Consider the following 22,082-nt stretch of genomic DNA (forward strand, 5'->3'; position numbering starts at 1 on the left):
AGTTTGAAAGATAGGAAGGATGGCTGAAAGGAAGGAAACAAGGATGTTGAAAGAAGAAAGCAAAGGGGGGCCATTCCATGCCTAATTCTAGTACATGATTTTTCTAATCCACAAATAAAAACACAATGTGCAAAGCTTCAACTTTTAAGATGTTGCTCCATATGAGAACAATATGAAAGTGTACAGAGTGCAGCATGCACGCTAAGTTAGAACATCCATTAAGTGGGTCCCAAAAGGCGAGCCAAAATAAACCAGACGCCAGAATTTTCTTCTCTTTGCTGATGTGGATGGAGGAGGATGAACCGCAGCTGTAAACTTTCATAAATCACCTCTTATTACCGAAAGAAATATCAGCATGCCTTTTTTTTTTCTCGAGAAATACTTTGCAATCGGCGAATAGACGTACTCGCCTTAGCACGTACTATAAGATTAGAAATACTATAATATTCCTGATGATAACTAATTAAGGTTATCTATATGCTACATAGAAAAATATGATGTACTCAATAGCTAGCGGCTAGTTTGTTATGTTGTTAAGACAACTGGTTTGAGTTTTTCACTGCGGGGAAAAAAAAAATACATCCAAATATTTTTGTCCTCATTATTTCTTGTAGCAATGAGGAAAAACTCCATGTCTGGTTAATATTATGCTAACACTCAACCAGTCCTTCTAGTTAGTTAAGCTGTGTTGGTCCACTTTTCTTTCTTATCTAATCAAAGCCTTCCTATCTTAATGTCCATCTGTCTAATCAGCTCGCTTCGTCCAGACAGCAAGGGGCCAATGTGAGGCTAACAGAACCCTCGGGCCTTCCCACTTACGCCATTTTTAGACTGGATGGGCCATTTTTAAATCAGTAAAAATGTGATATTATTTTTTAAACATTGCCTTTAAGTTGTTTGGCAGGTAATCATCTAATCAAGACTTCCAAAATACAGAAAGCCTTTGCCCTTATCTCAACCTCAACCCCATTCTTGTGCAAATTGCGCCTTTGCCTTACAGTAACTCCCTCTCAACATGAGAAAGGGTCAGTAGGTGTGCTCATTTACATTAGTATTAATTAAGGTCCATAATGAGCTCAGCATGACGTGGCATTTCAATGCATTCCTGAAGCTTTGTGCAAACTCTGCGGAGCTCTGGAACTTTGCAAGCCAAGCCCATTCAGTTGGGTCTTGCGTTGGAGGCGTGGGGGCTAAAGGAGTAAAAACACGTAGTACTTAAACCACATGTGACGTCCCCCACCCACAATCAAGATTCAAGAGTTTTTAGTTTTAACCACTGGTGCTAATGGGAAGAAAACAGGCCGCTTATATTGTTAAACATCGTCGAATAAAAATGGAAATGAAGACAGAATCAGTACAAATTTATAAAATAAGACTCTGCAGTTACATTTGGTGCAGTATATAAAAAACAGAGGTGAGTCATTTTCCATTGAAAATAATGGTTTCACCCACAAGGTGCACTTAAAACTCTACAAGCACAATTGTGTAAGAACAATCATCATGACACAATAAAAAAATTAAATTAAGTTGTTTACAAAAGGATGTAAATGAACTGGAATGATTTGAAACAATCTTTGCTGCAAATGCTCATAGCGATTTAAGTGGTAGTATACAGCAACTTGTCTTTCACTTGAACATTTCAAAGAATAAGATTTTTTTTAAAAGGCGTGTCTCAAAAAACTGTTATAAAATTGAATATAATAAAAGTCAGCACAAAGCGCTATTGAGGCATTTAACGCAACAAACTACATTCAGCATAGTCGCATTACTTTCATCCAGATCTCACACAGACCATGAAAAGGTGCTTTCGAAATAAAGAAAGAGCAGTTGGTGTTTCTTTACAAAGTTAAATTGACAACTTCTGGTTTGGCATGTATATTACTGCATTTATGGGTTTTTGAAAAATGTGAATAAAAAATATTACCACTAGCCTCTACTTGCATGAACCTGCAAAAATGACCAAAAAAAATTGCAATATACATGCCAGGCCAAAAAAACACACCATTGCTTGGAAAACAGTTTTGGAATATTTGTAATTTCAGGCCCCAAAATGTCATTATCTTCATTATCTGACTTTGGCTTTAAATGTTCCATTAAGCTAACTAGTTGTTTAGTTAGTTTTATTTACCTTCGTTTTATTCGCTAGACGGAGCTTTAATTACCAATTGACTTTTATATGCTACTTTCCTCTTACTAGCCGTTTGCTGTGACATCATGATGATAGATTATGCTAACTTCTTGTTAAATTTAGCTTTATTTTCCACACGAATTCATTCCTGGCCGTATCTTTATACACTAACTAGATGTTGCGCTTTATACTATTCGCCACACAGACCTAAAACAAGCTCCTGGCTGTAGCTTCAAATGCTACCTTATGCAAACTAGCTAAACCAACAGACATCACCCCCCCACATACACACACACACACACACACACACACACACACACACACACACGTTAAAAGCGGCGTTGTAAAGGTCCCATTCAGATCACAGTGCAGTTAAGCCCCAGAGCCATGAGAAAACAGTTGGCACCTCAGCGCATCAGCCTAAGCATGTACTCGAATAAGAGCTTGTTTTCTTTCCTCGTCCTCTGGCTTTTTGGGCTGATGCTGCGGCTCGACTTCCAAGCCTACCACAGGGGGGGGGGGGGGGCAAATAAAGTCAAGGTAGTAACATAAAAAAAAGGCTTTCTTTCCTTAATTGTATCTGAAGGGAAATCCCTTCAAGTAGCTGTTGGCAGAAGCGGTGACCCGGTAGGCGCATGTAATGAGTGCAGTAAGCGGAAGGCCTAGAAATCCATCACATTTACCCGCCTTGGCTGCGACTTCTCTCCCGCAAAATTAGGGACGCCGTTGGACGCCGCGGGACTCGTCTAATTTAAGCGCAACGTGTTGCTTGCTTCACATCATCATTGGGAGTAAATGAGCTCAATGCATACTCTTCTCTAAAATGAGAGGTCTCATCTGTGCGTCATATTTACACGGCTGTGCTTTTCTTCACATACACCTCGGAGGTTTCGTCCGGCACCAGAAGTTTGAAGCTGCTCCTGAAAGTGGCCAGTGGGCGACCTGCAGACAGAAAGTAGTTAGCTAACATTAGCTTTATAGTCAGTTATCCATGTCATGTTAAATAAGCTCTATTTTAGCTTAAGCTTACCTGAAATGTAAATTTTGTGAAGACAAAACTTGACTGACCTGTCCATGTTTTCTGTCCAGTCAGAGTGAAGCTTGTGCACTGCGAATGCGAGTTGCAAATGTGTGCAGCCTCGCTGGCACTGTGGATGGACAAGACGCAGCCTTGTTGGCTGTAGGATGGCCAGCAGTGGTACTCTGTGTTTCCTGATGTTGCCATGCCTCGCATCACGTTGTAATCTAAACACAACAACGCGACTTATGTCACCAAACAATGCCAAAGATTCATTGAGAAATTCAGGACAGATTTACAACAGTAGCCTATATGATCGTATGTCTATCCATTAATTTTATATTTCTACTCATTGTCGCAAAAAGACATCATGATTTGCAGCTTTGGCCTTTTTTTTTTTACACTTGGTAGTATTTGTTGTTTTAGCTGTTTAAGATTCCCTCCTCTCTACGCAGTTGTTATTTTATAAGCACTCTGTTTCATTAATAGCATAAAAAAACAATTGTTTTTGCCTTTGTAGTTGAAGCTTTTATGAAGGCAGACGAATTGAAAATACATTCATTTCAATGATAATAGTTACAGATTAGAAACATATTGGATTTGACTGTGGTCCACTTGTGCGCCACACACAAACGCAAACTACAATCAAAATCAATGCTTGCCTTTGGTCCTTTTTAGTGTCGCTATTTTTTTTTTCCTCAATCTCTTTACTCAACATATCGTTAGCCTACCGCAACTTTTTTGTAATTGCACCATGCCACTGCAGGACATCTTGAGCAATCGTCTTCCAGTGACCTGCCGCAACACATTGAACGCATCACCCCTCTTCGACCCAAACATTTGCCTTACATTAATCATTCTAATTCTTCCAGTCAGGCGGCCTGTCTTAAATCATCTGCTCCACATTAGCCATGAGAAACACACACACAAACACGCATGCGTGCACGCAGCCACAAGCTGAGTCTGGGAGTTCATAGAAAGGAGAGACTCTCTTACAAACTGCTAACCGTCTAAATGGTTGCAGTTGTGTGTGTGCGTGTGTGTGTGTTGTTGAGGGGCAAAAAGACACAAGGGTCAGCCTTCTGGGGATGAGGAGAAAAAACAAGGAGTGTTCAGAGGATCTTTCTTCGGGTGGGGAAAAAAAATGAGGCCCGTTGTGAAGGGAAAAGGTGGCCGACCTCAGCTGTTCGGGCACCAGAGACGTATGGATGAAAGCTGTCTTTGTGCTTCACGCAGAGGGCGGGAAATGTTTAATGTATAGCGAAGTCGTGTTGCTTTCCAATGCTTCACTTGAAATGTTTTATTATTAGCCTCAGCTGTGGATTGCATTGACGCAGAACGGTCTGCGAGCCATTTTTAAGTTACCTGTTGACGCTTTAATAAAAAATTGTAAATATGTTTTAAGTTTTTTTTTTTCAATTTAATTTCATTATTTATTTAAATTCCTGTCGTTATTGCAACAAATAAAAAAAACAATAGTATTGATCAAAGGGAACAATGGTGTGAATTACTCCAATAAATAGTTGGGGTTAAAAAAAAAAAGAAAGTAAAATTGGTGTTATTCTTGTCATGTACATTTAAAGACAGAAAAGCAGCTTCACACAAGACTGCCCGAGTGTTAAGTGAAAGTGGGCAACTGGATGTCACGTGACTGCTCGTGACCTTCTCACCTTACTCATAGAAACGAACCTGCCCACTCCACTTTCCCTCAGCTTACCCTATTATTTACAAAAAAAATACTCAACTAAGCTTGCATATTAAGTCGAGACAACCTTGGTGCAAAAACTCCCACGCAGCAAATGTGAAATAATAAGACGCATTTTTTCGTCTCTCTTATCGCGCTTCCAATCAGCTAAGCGGAGGCTTGACATGTGGCACCTCCCTGCGAAGCTAAAACATTCCCCGCTGGTGTTAGCTTCGGCGCCCGTGGCCTCTTTCCCCTCAATCTGCGATTAAATTCACAAAGAGCTGCTATATAAACAGTCCGGCATCTGGGGGGGATGGAAACAATCTCACCGCAGGAACGTGGCCAGTCTTTCTGTTATTAATATTTCATAGACTGCAAGGAAGGAGGTCTGGCAGTGGAGTAAAATGTTTATAGTTAGGGGACACAACCCTCCCAAAAACGTTTTTTATGGTCAAAGTGAGGAACGTAGACTTGAGAGGTTCTTATTGATTTAAAAAGTAGCCAAACTTTCCGTGCGTCCCAACCCCGACAGACTTTCTGAGCCGGAGACACGCAGGATTAATCCCACTCTGTTGGTTTTGTCCTCTCATTCCAGCCGCCTAATAACCTGTCAAAACAACCCATGCGAGCAAGAGCGACCGGACCCGGACCCCCCCCTTACACACACACCTCCAAAACAAAATGAAAACAGAGGTGCAGACTGTGCCGCCTTCTCAAATAAGGCCCGGCATTGTGTCCGCCCAAGAGAGGTCAGCGTAGCGTGTAAGAAGCGAGCTTACCTCGAAGTATGGATGAAGGCAGCTTGTCCAGGTGCAGGCCAGATTTATAAAGATCCAGGATGTTCTCGAAAGCATCCAGCGTCTCGTTGATGTCGGCTTTCAGCTCACCTGAAAGACGGACGACACATGGAAAACAAATATAGGCAGTAAGAAAGATGCAACATGCTAACTTGTACACAGCGCTGTTACAAAATCAAAATGAATCCGTTTAATTGAAAGGTGTGTCTTAATATTTTTTTGTTCGCCGTGTATTCCTCACAACTTGTATTCATTATCCTGTCACCTGTCAGCTCTTTGAGGAGCGTATTAAATAAAGCACTTAAGGCCTGTCATGACACGAGCGCAATTTGATTTACTCCTTTGTGTGATCTTTAAACGACGTCGTGTTAAGGCGGCGCTCTCTCGCTCACCTGTGACGTTCATGATGTTCTGCACCAGGTGTGTGAGGCCGGGCGGGGCCTGGTGAGGCAGCAGGTAAGTGAAAAAGTACCTGTGATGAAAAAGAAGAAAAGAGCACATCCATCATGAGACATGACTTGAAAGAATAAAGCTGTCAAAGATCTGAAGGGCTGATCAAACGCGACGAGACTCGCTTTATGAATCATGCCCGTAAACCACGAATCTGCAGCACCCGTACACCTTGACTAGCAACATTGTGTCAAGACAGCCTTTGTTGAGGAACTCGGTGGTGGGTAGAAAAAAAATACAAAAACTTCATTACCATGAGATGTTCTTTACATTTTTTTGTGCGAGCACTATGAAATGTATTACTTTAACATTTACGCTATTTTCCCTGTCTATGGCGATTCATAACATTTAGCATTAGGCTAGCAAACTTTCATAAAATGAAATTATATGGTTTGGTTGAACATCTTGTGATATAATATAAATATATAATGTCTTGGTTTATGTGTCACCTACTGCTTGAGTCACAAGCAGCTTGAAGCAAGCACACCTGACCTCTTTTTTGGAGACCAGCTCGAGCGTGAGAACAGACGCTAAGAATATTCGTACACAAGTATGGATATTTCTTGTGCGGAATGAGTGTCCCTCCGCTTACCTGTAGGCATTGTAAATGTTCATCTTCTCATTGAAGCCCTCACACACGCCACGAGCCGAACAAGTCAGGGTAAAATTCCGGTGCGGGAACTGCAGGGAGCAGTCGGCGTCGCATCCGCAGGGTGTGTCGGCCGCGCTGGCATCGTCCAGGTCGGTGAGCTTGAGCTCGCCCGACACCATAACGAACTGGCGGGGCTGAAAATCCAGCAGAGCCACCGAGCCTAGTGGCGAGCGTGACAAGAAGTGGAGGAGGCGGGCTAAGTCCAGACACACCTGGAGGGACACAAGACAAAAGCCGTCTTCTCATTATCTGCTTCACTATTTGTTTAGCTGCAGAGAGGTAATCCAGTTAAGATAGTGTAATGAGATGACGGCATTAATCAGTTTATTGACATTAAAAAGCAATTGACTGTATCAACATTCTGCCCTCTATAAATCCCATCTTGTTTTTTTTTTTTTAAATGTTTCCTCAAGGCTCAAAAAAGCACAGCTGCATGCTGACAAACCGTGAAATGACTCTCCACATATGCGGCATGCATGTGTGTGTAAGACGGTACAAGTATACCGCAGTTCGTGTTTAGTACTGTAAAGCTTCGAGGTAGACGTCACTGGCACAGTAAAAACGGCAGTGGATGAAACCAGACACCGCTGGATTAGTGGAGCTCATTCACATGGAGCTGACATTGAGCAGGCTGAGCAGCACTGGGAAGACTTTTTTGAACGCCCACTATGTAGATTATAGATATATAGCATTAATTTTTTTTTCACCATTTTAGTTTTCCAGATTTAGGGGGGGGGCGTGGCTAAAGAGTTACCCCTCCCACCCTATAAGAGAATTTGAGAGCCTTCATTTACATCAGCGATGATATGACGCAACTGCTAGCTAGCTTTCCCCCTTCAAAAAAGCATCTTCTCTTTTGATAGTCTGCTGACGTGGTTACTTAAGAGCACACCATTGTCCGCCTTGAGTGCATGCAGACATTACAGCCAGCGAGTGGACCCTTTTGAAAAACGTTTGTCTTCAGCACCACTGTTCAAAATGATGCAATGTCAATGAGATACTTTTCATTGCACTTTATAATCCAAAATCAATTGGAGTGCTTGTTCTGAGTACTTCCCTCTCGCTCTCTGCTTTTATTTCAAACACAGCAGCACACACTCCCACATTTGGATCCCTGCAGTGTAAAAACGGCCTCTGTCGACTCCCACTGTGAGCATACCTACGATGGGGGTTGAGCTAAAGTCCTGTGTGTGTGTGTATGTATGCTGAGATGACATTCCTAGCCTGCAGTGGATTAACTCCCGGTCCCATCTCCATTGCAAACCCAGCCTGATCGAATACACGGAAGGGACAGATGTTAGCGCTCCTAAAGTTTCACTCATCTCGGCCAACTGGACGGCGGTTAAGAGACAAAGTACGAGAAGAGCATCAAGAGCTTACCCTGAAGCGGTCCTCCCAGGGGCTCTGGAGCAGCTGGAGCATCTGGAGAGGGTTCCCCTGCTCCAAGATGGCGGTCATTTGGGTTCCCGCGTCTCCAGCGCAGTGACCACGCAACTGTCGAAACCAAAAATAAACATCAGCACTTTGTCTTGTATTTTGAAGAGTGACGAAAACTAAAAGCGGGTTTAGGAGTGGCGGGAATCAGGGGATGACGAGAGGGCACAGAGACACATTGTCTACCTAGAAAAGAAAAAAAAAAACATCACCCTAAAGGTCAAGATGGGTCAATGGATTTAATTTAATTAGTTGGGAAGATCCTGCACAGCAACTGGCATTGTCAGCTGGCAGGCCCGAATGTGAGACAAAAGGAAGATGTGGGTGGATAATATGATGCTGTGCCTGCTACTTTTTGGTTCTTTGCATGGAATTCATGAAAAGACTAAACTCATTTGATCATAGGCCTTGCTTTGTTGTGCATGCCGGAAGAAGGGAGGGGGGGGGGGGCTTCAAACTATTCTTCCTTAGATAACATGTTGCTTTTCATTTATTAAAGTTGCAAAAATGCTCTTTGTGACTGTTTTACACACTTGTGTTTGAAGTTGTTTGTGCACATTTAATAAGTAAAGTGCTTGGCAGCCATTGACTATTAGCAGGGGAACATAAATGGGACACATTCATAGAATGGCCTAGAGACATTTGTATCTCAATAAAACACACTTAAAAATAACTTCTGAGCCTCTTAAAGGAAAGGGAACATTTTCTAATGATTCATAGAAATTAACGACAAACGTTTTATCTAAGTTTCCTGTTACTCAAAAGATAACTATTTCTTTCGGTCTGCCATTCTCAAGCATTTTGAGAATATCCATCAATTTTTGGTCTCTTTATACGTAGATAAATATTTTAAAAAAGTGGGCTAATAAAAAAAAATGTCATAGAATGTTTGCTTTTTGCACAAGTTTGGGTTATCTAAAGTTGAGGCGTCGCTTTTGCCAATTTTTTTTACTAAACTCTTTTATACGTCTTCGAAGGGAGATGATAATGACTAAAAACAAATAATAATGACGATAACAGTGATGAACGTGCACCTTGATGATGTTGGGATGCCGCAACCTGTGCAGGAGGACAACTTCCTTGCTGAGCTTGTAGGAGACCAGCTGACGGCATCCGTGGGGGTCCTTGAAGCCCTCCACGCACTTGCCCATGTCGATGCCGTGCTCGTTGACCATCTTGAGGGCCACCGGCTCTCCTCCAGCCAGCGTCACTTTCACTACCAGCTTGGTGTACCCAGAGCCGAGCACCTCCAGCGGTTGCATGTCCAGCAGAGCTCCGCAACCCAGCGGAGTTCCAGCGGCGGAGGAACCACGCGTGAGCTCGCCCCACAAATTAGAATCCCAGGTGGAGAAAGGCTCCTTCTCGTGTCCGGGAGAAAGCAGTGGAAGGATTTCTTGGCGTCTTTGCGCGAGTTGGTGGCTCAACGCTGAGCGGAGAGAGAGCAGCTCCTCATCCAGATCCTCGTGGCCGCTTCCGAGATGGCGCACGCTGCCGAGGAGCAAGCACACCAAGAAGGACAGGACCGCCACGGACAGCACGGTGGCCGCGCGTAACGACTTGCCCACGGCGGCGGGCATGTTCCACCACGGCCAGTACAAGGAGGAGGACTGGCGTTGACTAGAGGGTGGAAAGGAGAAGTGATCAGCTCCTTCCACCACCTCCTCCTCCTCCACCACCACCACCTCTTTGTGGAAACTCCCATTGGAGGTGTGTCCAGTCCGCGCGTAACTTTACACCCGGCAGGCCAACCAGCAGGAGTTCTCGTCAGCGCCCCATCAGCGGCAGCAGCAGTCGCCGCAGTTTATTTCAATGCAAACTGAATTTACGACACAAACTTGATAAAGCAGACCAGTAATACCTAGTTGTTGTCCGCAGAGGATAAAGAATATATGACATTTTTGGATTTGCATATTCACAGACTCCCCCCCCCCTCTCATACAGCACGTCATACTAATATTATCGAATGTGTTTAAAATGAAAGTATATTGTATATTGCATTGTGGCGCAGTGATGATTAAAGATTGTGCAAAGTGATTCATTTACCCAATCAACCGACCGTGCTGCCTTCAAACCGGACTCCTTCACAAATTAGTTCCTCATTGTGATTCAGTGATGCATTAATAGATAGAAATTAGGTCACATTACTGTCATAAAAGAAAGCCTTCCTTCCTGCTTTGGTTCTCATTTCAAACCTCTAAACTGACTTTGATCCGGCCTTTTACTGGTCCATGTCTTTTCAAAAGCCCCCCCGTGAGACTGTCAGGGTCCGGTGCCATGATTCCTATTAGGAAACAGAGCCAGACCAGCATCCATCCTGCCAGCTACCTCATTGATGCTCACTTGCTTTTCACACCCAGTGCTTCTGTTTTTAAGACAGGGTGTACTATCTTGACGTTTAAGCACTCAAACAATAATCAAAAGTCACTATTTATCCACGCATTACCTGAAAAACAATTTACTCAACCATATAAATCTCTCTAAATCTTCCACTGACCCGGATCCTCTCTGCTGTACACTTTCATGGTTTTCAATAGGGTTAAGGTCAGGGGACCGAGATGGGAGGCACTTGATTCTCATATTGATTAGCCATTTCTACCATTTTTAGTTGGATGGTGTAGAAAATGATAATCTGCATTAATATGATTTTCCCAGCTATAACATCAATGTGTTAAATGTATAATCATAAAAATCTTCCATTATTATCTTCAAAAAGGCACAATTCTCGACACTTAATTGTATTGTGCAGGTGTACCTAATGTTGTGGCCATCTCAAAGCAATACAATAGTGACGTCATCGTGAATTAGGTATAGCATCCCCATTTGTGGATCCATGTCAAGACGGAAGCAGCAGGTTGTTTCCGAACAACTGGGAGCCGCATAGACGGTCCAGTACGGGCGGTTGGGCAGAACCAGGCGGGGTCCTCAACATCACCGCGCGTCCGCCAATCGGAGCGCAGCTCTGGGCAGATTAACCCGCAGAGCGCCGGTGATGCTCCAAAGTAGCCCCAGAAACAAGCCTCGCCTCTGAGGCAGATGGGGACTGCTCGCTATTTTGCTCAAACCTTTATCATATCGATCTACATGTTTTTATTATAATCGGGAAATTTAAATGAGCAGGAGATGGACGCTGGCTCGACCACAGGGGACAGCACGGATGCGATCGTGATGGATGATTCTTCCACAGAGGAACGGGATACCCAAGAGGCTCATCATAGGTGGGTTTATGCACGGAGTAATTAGATTTTTTTTTAAGGAACCATCTCGCTGTGAACAATTAAATGCCGACCGCTTCTATTGTTTTGCCACGCTGGATGGACACTTAATTAGGTACGCCTACACATTCTAATCATTCAAAAGAGAACGCTGCCTTTACAAAAAAAAAAAATCAACGGATTGGTGCATGTCAAAACAGCATTTATTAAATTGTATGTTTATTATTATATATTATTATAATTTTTTTAGGGGCGGGGTTGCACTGGTGTACAATTTCACAATATGCCACCCCTATTAATCAAATTAGTTCAATCAATTCAATGCAGTTGGATTCAATACAGCAGCCAGGCGATAGACTCATTTCAACACCACAGTCAATTCATGCTAAACATTCATGTTTGTGATAAAAGTCCAGATGGTGCAGGTGTAGCTAGATTTTTTGGTGCATTAAATCAGTGTTTACCTTGATTGAACCGAGGTAAATTAAATCAAAAATCTCACAACATATCCCTAAGAACAACATAAAAAAATTATATACTGAAGTAATTGTGGTTCTATTTCTTTTCAAATTTACTTACAGTGTAAAATGACAATATCATTTGTTATTTGTAACTTCTGCCATCTAGTGGGAGAGTTTTTAATTGTTCTGGTTGTCACTATACATTGCTGGGATCAATAGAACCAAAGGCACAGTCGATATATTTTGGACTAATTGAGTGAAATTGGATCTCCTACCGTGGTTGGAAATCACAATGTCCTGAGATTAGCTGGCGACCAGTCCAGGGTGTACAGATAGGCTTCTCCTCCCCGACAACTCGAAAAAGTGGAATAAAAAAAAGATGGATGGCTGGACTAATGGAAGAAACGTTAATACTTTAATCTTGCTTGATAACATTGCTCAGAAGGCTTGCAAAACTGCAAGGCAGCAGCAATAAAAAAAATAAAACTATTCCCCTCTAATTAAAAACACACAAAAATCCCCAACATCTGGGAATGGTGTACCTAATAAATCAGAACTTTTTCTATTGTGCATTCGAGCATGCGCAATTAGTTTCGCCTTGTGTCAGAGTGCGGTAAGAATTTACATTCCTAGCACGGTGTGAAACTGGCTCGCACCTCCCTGGATTATTTTTGCACTCATCGTCTGAAATATTGATGACTCAGATTGCTCGCTTTCCTCCACTGCTGCGCTCATTGCATCAATACGAGCAGACACGGATCTAATTCGATTCTTTGTCATACTGAGCATTTCCTCCATCATTGTGCCTTATTAGGAGAAGCACATTAACAAGTGTGAGGTCACTTGCTTGTGTAGATTTAGTGCGTCGCCATAGTGACACGGCAGGAAGTGCGGTCGCATCTCGGCCACGGTGGAAAAACAAGCGACAGCACACTATGCCTTCTTCTGACGCACAACTGCAACACAACCTATTTGTTATACATCTTTTTTATTTTTATTTTAATAACCTTGATTTAGACCAAGAACAATTCATTTAGACTGTATGGGGTTTTTTTTTTAAAGCTTGTCCATTTTTACATCACAGTGTGTCTGTTTTGTATGAAAAATAAGAAAACAAAGAGCCCTGCTGCCTGGTGGTGCTTATGTTCAGTAATTAGTTTACAAAACTGGATGGTGGCCAGATAACCCAGGCAAGCGGCAGTTGCCATCCATTAAAGCCGAAGCTCCATGGATACACGAGGATGTGGCGTGTACTGTCAGTATTTCGTGACGTGACACTGCACGAGTCACATCTGCTCGCAATCTCCATTTCCTGCTTTCTTTAATTGCTTGCTGCCAAGTTGTCACAGTGCGGCACCATTCTTAGCCTCATTAGTTTGACTCAATTGCTGTGGGGGGGGGGGGGGGGTATTTAAAAGGCTAGACAGGAATAAAACTGGAAATGTCACGTTTTTTTTTTGTTATTCTCTCGTGACTCGTCCTCCACAGCGGGATTCCGGTCCTGTCGCTGTGCCCCCCTGACACTGTGTATGGGCAACAGAGCAATCTGGATGACATCCGAGATGATCGGGAGCTATGCGACAGCTGCGGCAGCCTGGATGGACCCTCGTCATCCAGCCAGCTTTATTACCAAGTATGTCAAATATTCTAATCTTTTTTTGCACTGCTTGAAAACAAAATCCCTTCAGGTTCCTCAGGGTCAAGCTCAGCTCCGTAAATGCCCCCACTGTGACCCCTACGATGCTCTCAAAGCAAACACAGAGTCAAACAGTAGCAGCGGCGCTCGGACTGAAACCGGTTCGGTGGTCCGAATGGGCTGTAGTTCACCCCACGTGACGTCTCGGCAGCACGCGGCGGTCAGATGCCACTGGTTGCACGGTGAAGGCGGCGGACAGAGACCGACACAGCGGCACGTGGTGACGCTTGGGTGTGTTGACTAATTTAGTCTCTTGTGATAACTGGTTGCCTTGTTGTGTGTTTATAAATAAAATTGCCTTGTCTTGCTGTCATTAACAGGGATGGACAACTTTACTGCTTTGTGAGAAGGTAAGAAATGTCGACAGATTTTCCCCGCCAGCATGTCCCACTTGCAAAATCAAATGCAATGATAGAATTGTAGGAACGACTTACTCTGACAGCTTCTTCTTGGGTTCTGCTTCCACTTGACAGTTATTCCCGGATGCTGGTGGACTACCCGTTAGAGGTTCTCCTGGGATGTGCCTTGCTGCTACTTGGATGTTCTCTGGCTGGTCTCCTCATTGGACCGCTGCCGGACTTCTCTGAGCCACTGCTGGTGAGTAGTTGAGAATTTAGCTTCATAATATTTTCATGATGGACAGAAATACAAGAAGTCCATTAATGATGTTCAAACAAGACCAGGAGATGTGTTGAATGTTGAAATCTTGAGCGATTTTTTTTTTAGCTTAAATTTTTGCAATCTTCTTTGTGACACAAGTGACCTTTTGGGTCATTTTTTTTTTTTTTTTTTACATTCTTCTCTGTGACACAAGTGACTTTTTTTATTATGACTTTGGTCTTATCTCCATGATTAGTCACAATGCAGCACTAAATTAGATCAAATGATACGCTCTGTAATCTTGATGAATTTAATTAAAGACGTAAGGCATTCATTCCCACAGGAGCTAAATGGATTAACGAGGAAAATTAAATGTCCTGTTCTTGGTGTTAGTTAAGGACAAGCCGGATCTAATTGAAGTGCAACCGACAACTGTACGACTCGACGGCCCATCTTGAGCAGTTTTTGTGTGTCTTGTGTTTTTCTTAAGGGCTTTGAGCCAAGAGGGACCAATATTGCCGTTCGCCAGTCCAGCTTGTCCAAACTGCGGGAGAACACCGGCCCGGGGAAACCTTTGTCTCTTTTGCCATTGTGGCTGAGTAAAAGGTCAGTGGAGAGTTTGATTGGAAAGCCTTTTTTTTCACTTTGAGATGATGAAGCAGTAAACAATAAATAATTTTCTGTCATTTTTTGCAGTGGAGATGAGATCCACAACACTACTGGAGTTCGATTCGAGAGGATGCTAGCCAGAGACTCAACTTCAGAGTCTTTCCTCTGTGATGCACCCGGTGAGTCACTCTTGAGCAGAGCATGTCTATTTAAATGTATTTTTTAAGTAGACGGAACATTAGCAATCAATAAATTTTTATTTCTAAAAAAATTTTTTTTTAATTATTCAGTCATGTACATTAGCAATAAATACATTTTTATTTCTAAAAAAAAAAAACTAAAGAAAATATTCAGTCATATACATTAGCAGTAAATACATTTTTATTTCTAAAAAAAAAAAAAAAAATTCAAGAAAATTATTCAGTCATTTACAGGTTGAGCACTGAATAATTTTGTTTTATCAATTATCCGAAATACAGAATTGTTTTAAATGCGAGAAAGAAAATGACTCATAGTTTGCCACATTCTATGTTGAGTCCATCTGTCCCTTGCTCACAGGCCAGCATTTGGCACAGCTCGTTTTCCGCTCCGAGAGCTCAGCCAGTCTCTGGAGCCTCAAGGCCATCCATGCCATGTGCGAGATGGAGCAATCCAGGGTAGGCTCTCATCAATACTAAATCTTAAAATAAATTTAGTCATATTTACCAATTAAGGCTGAGTCAAACTTCAATGGAAGTCATCATCCATTTTGAATTCTTCTGGAACATTTCCTCCTATGAAACTTAATTGCTTAATTGGTCGTGGAATGTTTTCCAAAACATCTCCCTTGTTTATCTCAGATACGTTCCCAGGCGCGATTCCAGGATGTGTGCCAGCAACATGTGAGAGGCGAGACTGAAGCCACATCAGGAAGTGGCTGCTGTCCCAGCTGGTCCTTGGGAAATTACTTAGCCGTTCTCACCAATGCTTCCTGCTGCCTGGGCCTAACCTCACAACAGGTAGGAACCACACGGGGGCGGAGCCTAAAGTTCCCTTTTAATAATAATCTTCAATATATTATTTACCCTCAGGTCTCCGAGGCGCTGACCCTCCTCCGTAAATGCGCTCCTTACTACCACGATGGCCATCTGGTGGAAACTTGTTTTCAGCGACCCAAATACGGCGGCTGCTCTTCCGTCCCGTCACGCTGCAAACAAACCCGCATAGTATTCCAAATCCTTCACTTCCTGGTTGATAAAGATTTCCTCGGACCGCAGACCACCGAGTATCAGATCCCCACCCTCAAATACAGTCTTGTGTTTCTTCCGGTGGCCAAAGGGGAACGCATGATGGAGATCTACATGAGGAGATTAAAAGGACGAGATCTGACGTATAAGAATACCACAATCACCGGCATGGACCTCGGGATCAAGCAGACCCTGTTTAAGTATTATCTAGCGAGAGATTCGGTCTTCCCCGTCCTTGCAATCATTTCACTTCTTCTCACAATGGCTCTCTATCTTCACTCTGTCTTCATGGTGGCATTATCTGTGGTAGCAATCAGCGGCTCCCTCCTCACTTCCTATTTCCTCTATAAAGTCGCATTTCGTCTGACTTTCTTCCCTCTGGTTAACCTTTCGGCGGCTCTAGTTCTCCTGGGAAGTTGCGCCAATCAAGTTTTTATCTTTGTGGATTTCTGGAATATGCAGTTGGCCCAGAAACCTTCAGCGTCCTTGGAGAAGAGAGTGCATAGAGTTTTGCAGGAAATTGGTTATTTGATATTAGCTTCGGGCTTGACGTCCAGCGCGGCGTTTTGCGCCGGTTATCTTAGCAGCATCACGGCTATCAGATGTTTTGCGGTTTATCTTGGGACCTCCTCCTTTATTAGTTCGCTCTTGGTACTTGTATGGCTGCCGTGCTTTTTGATCTTGCGTGAACGTTACATGGAAGCAACCTCCGCATCGCCGCCAGGGTGGAAACCATGTTGCTCCAAAAACCCAAGCGGCTTCTGGGACGCAAGCTCACGCAAGAGGTTCTTGTTTACATTCGGCCAGAAGCTGCGAGAACTAAAACGAGGTCTCGCTGACACGTCTAATTTAGTGTTCCTCAAAATCTTGCCTTGTGGGGTGGTGAAGTTCCGATACATCTGGGTGTGCTGGTTCGCCGTGTTGGCCGTAGGCGGCACGTACATGTCCTGCTTTGATCCTGGAATGAAGCTACCGACGCTAGACGGGGCAATCGCTCAACTTTTCCGCTCCAGTCACCCGTTTGAGCGATACGACGCCGAATATCGTCACATGTTTATGTTCAACAGACAGACCAATGGAGAAGATAAAGCCGTGACCCTGACGCTCGTTTGGGGCCTCCAGCCAGTGGATAACGGAAATCACTTCAACCCAAAAAGTAATGGCTCTTTGGTTCTGGATCCGGATTTTAGAATGAGTCAACCTCGTGCTCAGGTATGGTTGAGGGACTTGTGTGGGCACGTGCAAAATCAAAGCTTTTATTCGCCGCCTTCCAGCGAGGACAAAGAAGCCATGATAGATAATATCTGTTTTGTGGAGCAGCTGTTACACTGGATCTCCTTCCGAAGATGTTCAGAGAGCCATATTTGCTGCAACAACATGGCTTTCCCTTTCCCTCCTGGTGTTTTTGAAAAGTGCCTGAGCATGATGTTGGCAGATAGGTACGCCGAGGGTCATTTGATTCACGGCGGCGTATATTTCCAAGCAGATGGCCGGATCGCCGCCCTCGTGTTGGCATTCAAAACTACGTACGGCTACAGCTTCAACTTCAGCCAAACGAATGTTTTCTACAGGGAAACCTTGGAGTGGTTCAACAAGGAAATATCAGGGGCACCGCCAGGGTTGGAGAACGGCTGGTTCATCAGTCAGCTGTCTCTTTTTGACCTCCAGCAAGCGTTGAGCTCGGAGATGTTGGTGGTAGCCGGCGCCTCGGTGGTTCTCACGTTTGCTTTGCTGCTCTTGACCACTTGCAATATTCCGCTAAGTTTGTACGGAACTGCGGCGGTAGGGGGCAGTGTGTTCCTCACTGTCGGACTCCTGGTTCTTCTGGAGTGGCAACTGAGTGGCATCGAGGCTCTCCTCATTTCATCCGCAGCCGGCTTATCGGTTGACTTTGTCGCCGATTATTGTATTTCCTATTGTTTTGCGCCGCATTCGGACAAAATAGGAAAAGTGGCGCATTGCACTAAAAGGATGGGCTGTCCCGTAGCAATCGTTTCCGGGGCCTTTTTCTGCACCGGCGTCATTATGTTGCCTTCGACGGTCTTGCTTTTCAGGAAATTGGGAATTTTTTTGTTTTTGGTCAAATGTGTAGCATGCGGATTTGCCACCTTCTTTTTCCAATCACTGTGCTGCTTTTGCGGTCCTCAGAAAAACTGCGGGAGGATTCCTCTCCCGTGTTTGTCGGACCCGTCGGAGGGGATGTTGTCGTGTTGCTCGGGAGCGGAACCGGGTCCCGTGTCTACTAACGGGGCTTTAGGTCGAGCTAGGGAGACGACTTATGACAAAGACACGGGTCGTTACCTCTACCCAAATCAACAGAAGCTGAAACAGACGGGAGGGGGAGGCGGGGACAGAGGGCCGGAGCAGTACGAGCTGCAACCTTTGGCCTATCGACTAAGTGACAGCTTTGAGAACAGCACTTGTACCAGCAAGCTGTCAAACAGGCCGTCCGTGCTCTCCGATGAGATCGAGTATTGTGGGAGGGAGGCCTCCTTGGATGGGGAACGTGGGGAGATGTGTAGAGAACAAGGACCTCCAGCTCTGCAGACCTCATCACCATACAAAGAGAACTCAAGACGGTCTACAGGCCTAGCGAAAGACGACGTGACCAAGAGGCTGTGTAAAGCCTGCCAAGATCGTTGTAACTCAGTGCAGCAGTGGACCAATAAAACATTTTCATCCTTGTCTAGCATGGATGAAACTAGCCACACGCTGGAAACCACCGACCAACCATGTCTGTGCGCAGAAGATCACACCACAGGTGAAAGACTCCTCCAGCCCTCCTCGCAGTCTGTGAGCTCCTGCGAGTTTCTGGATGCCTCCAATGAAACGTGTTTGAGTGACATTGAAGCGGGTTCTTCTAATGCTCAGCAAAGCGATGGAGAAGCTCAGTTACAGCCGGGACACCTGAACGGGAAAAGAGACACTCTACGTCTTTCCCTCAGAGAGACGGTTTATGAGATGTGCGGGAAAAGTCGGAGCAGTCAGACGGAGAACATTGTTATTTTACCAAACAGTAAGCCAGACCTACCAGATGTTTGGATCAAGAGGGATGGGCAACGAGATGATACACTTTAAGCATGAATAGGACATATGTGGAAAATAACTCATTAGGCCAACAAAAACATTCTTGTCAAGTGACAAAGGCATGAATTGGAATATTTCCAGAATTTCCAATTCAGTAAGACACCAGCATGATCCAATAGTGACTGAAGTAATTTTGATAAAACTTGCACGACGTTGTAGTTACGATTTAGGTCAACAGAGGGCGCTGTTGACCAGACGACAACAAAGATACTGTTTAGCTCAAATTATAAGACTTTGTCTTGTGTGCCAAAATTGAGACAAACCAGTCTAAACTATGATAAAGAATAGTTCTAGTTGGTTGAAAAACAAATTTTGTCCCATGTAGCCATTGAGGAAGCCAAATGTTTTAATTGTCAAGACTTGTAAACAGTGGGCGGGGGGGGAGAGAAACAATGTGGTTTATGCTTTAAGTATTGTTTGGGTTTCAGTGCGTAATGATCCCTTAAAGTGTGTTTGAGTTGTGATAATGAAAGAAGAGTAATTGCTGACATTGCAGTATTTTTAAGAAGTAATTATCTTTGGAACAGAAATGCTTTATCTATAGCCAAACTCCAATTGTGTACATTTTGTTTCATTACAAAACAGACATGATAAAACAGTGCCAAACACCCTGAATTTTATATGCAACAATACCTGTTGTGTGTGTGTGTGTGTAAATTAAAATGTTCATATTATTGTGATGTCATACAGAGTGTAAAACTGAAGTGTTTTGAGGTTCAGAAAATTGTCTCATAAGAACTGAAATTGTATTTTGACAATTCAATGAGCCTTCACAACTAGATATGTCGTAAAACAGAATTCTTTATTTAAAGACTTCCTTTACTTACAGGACTTGAAACTGTTACATTTTCCAATCAGATGAAATTAAAGACTTTCCTGCGGTGAGTTTAATTTGCTTTTTTTTTTTAACAACTCTTTTACCTAAAAGCATTAACAGAAAAAAAACTCATTGTCCAATAACCTTGAAAAACCACTTAAGAATTTACAATGATGAAAGGTACCATCACAAAAAAAAATATTATTGTAAAAACTGAATATAATTATGAACAAATGCACATTTTTTTTGTATTTGGGTTTACCCAATCAACAAAAAAAAATGTCACCGCAAAATTCATCTGGAAATCCATTTTGAAGACATCTTGTCTCAGTCCACTTGCACCCAGTCCTCTTTGGCCCAGTCAGGTAACGGTGTAGAATATTCAAAGTCTGGTCCTTTGTAGCGTAAAGCGTGCAGATACATGATGAGTTCTTGTTCGGTGGGGTCAGCTCGTATTAGTTTGCACTCACTACACAGGGGGTCGGTTGGTGTCTGCACTTGGTCTCCACGTGACTTATCCGTAGGAGGTTCCCGAGATTCTTCGAGTAAGTCGGCGTCACCGCTTACGTCTGAAGAACATGCCGCATCCTTTGCAGTGGTCTTCGATATTATTTCACCGCAACTTAGTTCATCATCCTTCCGTCCCTCCTGAGACAACATGTTCCCGTTGTCTGATGCATCCAGCAGGTGGAGACTCTCCTGATTTTTATGCTCCTCAACCAAAGCCTTGAGGAGCTCCTCATCACTCTTCCCCATCATACCGCCCTTTCCCCTGTGAGGCCCCCATGCAGAGGCACCGTAGATGGGATCGTTGAGGATGGGGAAGCCCAGGTACTGGAGGTGCACCCTGATCTGATGGGTGCGGCCCGTCAGGGGCAAACAGCGCACCACGCTGGTCTTGCCGTTAAAGCTAAGTCTCTGGAATACCGTCCGACACTCCTTTCCCTTTGGGTCAACGCGGCAGAGCCCAATTTTAAAAGACACAACCAGGATGGGCTCCTCGCACACCAAGTCACCCTCTGGAAACTCACCTTCCACTCGGCACACGTATTCCTTTTCCAGCTGTTAGGATATATTTCAAAGTTCTAAATGCTCCCTAAGCACGAGGAGCAAGAAACAAGAGTGGAAGAAAAAGAACTTACCTGTCTGTCTCTCACCAGCTGGTCCAGTTTTTTCGAGATCTCCAAAGTCCTGGCAAAGAGCAGCACCCCCGAGGTGAGTCGGTCCAATCTGTGGACGGTGTGCAGCTCCGAGATGCCTCGCTCTTTGCCCAGGATGAAAATCACGGTGTTGTGTCGGAAACGTCCGCAAGGGTGGACGGGGATGGAAGAGGGTTTGTCAACCACGAGGACTTTGCCGTCGTCCACCAGGACCTCCAGAGGTTTGCCCACGACAGGGGGCTCGTGACGATGGACTGTATTCTTCATGTGGTCATTGTTCTGCATCAGGGACAATTTGTTAAGCATTTGAACTTGAATAATGGAACGTCACATAACATTTTATTTAACGTCCATGATTTGAAGACACAATATTTAAATATTGTCATGGAACTGACCTTGAGGACCACATTCAGGTCTTCCACGGGAATCTCATTCAAGCGGATGCGCCCCTCTTTGACAGCCTTCTGGTAATACTCAATAGACTCCGCTCGGAACTCACTCTCGAACACTTCCAAAAGGCTCTTCCCTATCCAGCGACCTTTGCAGTAGGTCTTGAAGTCAAAGTAATACGGGTGAACTTTACGCAGACCGTCCTCAAAGTAGTACGACGTTTCGTCAAAATGTTCCTGGCTGAAACTGACACCCGGGTTGCGTTTCTGCGGAGGAGGTACATATCTCTCCCCGCGACGGAGTTTCTTTCCTCGGGGTCCTCTCCGCTTTGGGGGCAAGCTGCTCGCCTCGTCGCTTTTACGTTTGCCGCTTATTTTGTCTTCTTCGACCGGGGTGTTTTCTTCCACCGGTGTGGCAGTTTCCAGCTCCATGAGAGATACACAATTACTTCGACTAGAATGAACGTTTTTCCGGAAATTGTACGATACAGAACTGCAATGAACGTATGTAGTTTTGTTCACTAAATATCTTGTAGCTTCGACGCAAAGTAAAAATGACAAATGTGGATATAATTTAGCAAATCCTACGACTGTCAAAGCCGCGTGCATCGCCGGGGTCCTTTCAAAACAGCAGGCGCACAATTGTGACGTCATTTTGT

The 22,082-nt window shown here is 43.9% G+C and overlaps 3 protein-coding genes across 3 annotated transcripts; 1 reads left to right on the forward strand and 2 right to left on the reverse strand.

Moving 5' to 3' along the window:
* Positions 1 to 1,344: 1,344 nt before the first annotated feature.
* Positions 1,345 to 14,059, reverse strand: pkdccb (protein kinase domain containing, cytoplasmic b). The gene is made up of 9 exons (XM_061301444.1): positions 12,115 to 14,059; positions 9,201 to 9,783; positions 8,113 to 8,226; positions 6,673 to 6,944; positions 6,023 to 6,102; positions 5,613 to 5,720; positions 3,197 to 3,373; positions 2,983 to 3,070; positions 1,345 to 2,631 (listed from the first exon to the last, which is right to left on the reverse strand). The coding sequence occupies exons 2-9, from the start codon at positions 9,741 to 9,743 to the stop codon at positions 2,544 to 2,546; spliced, it is 1,470 nt and encodes a 489-aa protein (XP_061157428.1). The 5' UTR covers positions 9,744 to 9,783; positions 12,115 to 14,059; the 3' UTR covers positions 1,345 to 2,543.
* Positions 11,007 to 19,942, forward strand: disp2 (dispatched RND transporter family member 2). The gene is made up of 10 exons (XM_061301446.1): positions 11,007 to 11,381; positions 13,328 to 13,472; positions 13,528 to 13,766; positions 13,856 to 13,885; positions 14,009 to 14,132; positions 14,626 to 14,741; positions 14,832 to 14,923; positions 15,303 to 15,400; positions 15,584 to 15,742; positions 15,815 to 19,942. The coding sequence occupies exons 1-10, from the start codon at positions 11,287 to 11,289 to the stop codon at positions 19,046 to 19,048; spliced, it is 4,332 nt and encodes a 1,443-aa protein (XP_061157430.1). The 5' UTR covers positions 11,007 to 11,286; the 3' UTR covers positions 19,049 to 19,942.
* On the reverse strand, positions 19,841 to 22,062 carry rpusd2 (RNA pseudouridine synthase domain containing 2). The gene is made up of 3 exons (XM_061301442.1): positions 21,430 to 22,062; positions 21,017 to 21,313; positions 19,841 to 20,936 (listed from the first exon to the last, which is right to left on the reverse strand). The coding sequence occupies exons 1-3, from the start codon at positions 22,030 to 22,032 to the stop codon at positions 20,202 to 20,204; spliced, it is 1,635 nt and encodes a 544-aa protein (XP_061157426.1). The 5' UTR covers positions 22,033 to 22,062; the 3' UTR covers positions 19,841 to 20,201.
* Positions 22,063 to 22,082: the final 20 nt, after the last annotated feature.

This window comes from Syngnathus typhle, linkage group LG16, assembly GCF_033458585.1.
Source record: "Syngnathus typhle isolate RoL2023-S1 ecotype Sweden linkage group LG16, RoL_Styp_1.0, whole genome shotgun sequence".
Classification (NCBI taxonomy): domain Eukaryota; kingdom Metazoa; phylum Chordata; class Actinopteri; order Syngnathiformes; family Syngnathidae; genus Syngnathus; species Syngnathus typhle.

What these genes read in the sequence shown, in the direction of transcription:
- pkdccb (XM_061301444.1), bottom strand. Translation starts at nt 9,743, where the DNA reads ATGCCCGCCGCCGTGGGCAAGTCGTTACGCGCGGCCACCGTGCTGTCC. An exon ending in GAACATCATGAACGTCACAG is followed by an intron (nt 5,721 to 6,022) that starts GTGAGCGAGAGA and finishes TCCGTCTTTCAG; the next exon opens with GTGAGCTGAAAGCCGACATC. An exon ending in GCCTTCATCCATACTTCGAG is followed by an intron (nt 3,374 to 5,612) that starts GTAAGCTCGCTT and finishes TGTTGTGTTTAG; the next exon opens with ATTACAACGTGATGCGAGGC.
- disp2 (XM_061301446.1), top strand. Translation starts at nt 11,287, where the DNA reads ATGGACGCTGGCTCGACCACAGGGGACAGCACGGATGCGATCGTGATG. An exon ending in ACCCAAGAGGCTCATCATAG is followed by an intron (nt 11,382 to 13,327) that starts GTGGGTTTATGC and finishes CGTCCTCCACAG; the next exon opens with CGGGATTCCGGTCCTGTCGC. An exon ending in CCAGCCAGCTTTATTACCAA is followed by an intron (nt 13,473 to 13,527) that starts GTATGTCAAATA and finishes AAATCCCTTCAG; the next exon opens with GTTCCTCAGGGTCAAGCTCA.
- rpusd2 (XM_061301442.1), bottom strand. Translation starts at nt 22,032, where the DNA reads ATGCACGCGGCTTTGACAGTCGTAGGATTTGCTAAATTATATCCACAT. An exon ending in ACCTGAATGTGGTCCTCAAG is followed by an intron (nt 21,314 to 21,429) that starts GTCAGTTCCATG and finishes TCCCTGATGCAG; the next exon opens with AACAATGACCACATGAAGAA. An exon ending in AGCTGGTGAGAGACAGACAG is followed by an intron (nt 20,937 to 21,016) that starts GTAAGTTCTTTT and finishes ATATCCTAACAG; the next exon opens with CTGGAAAAGGAATACGTGTG.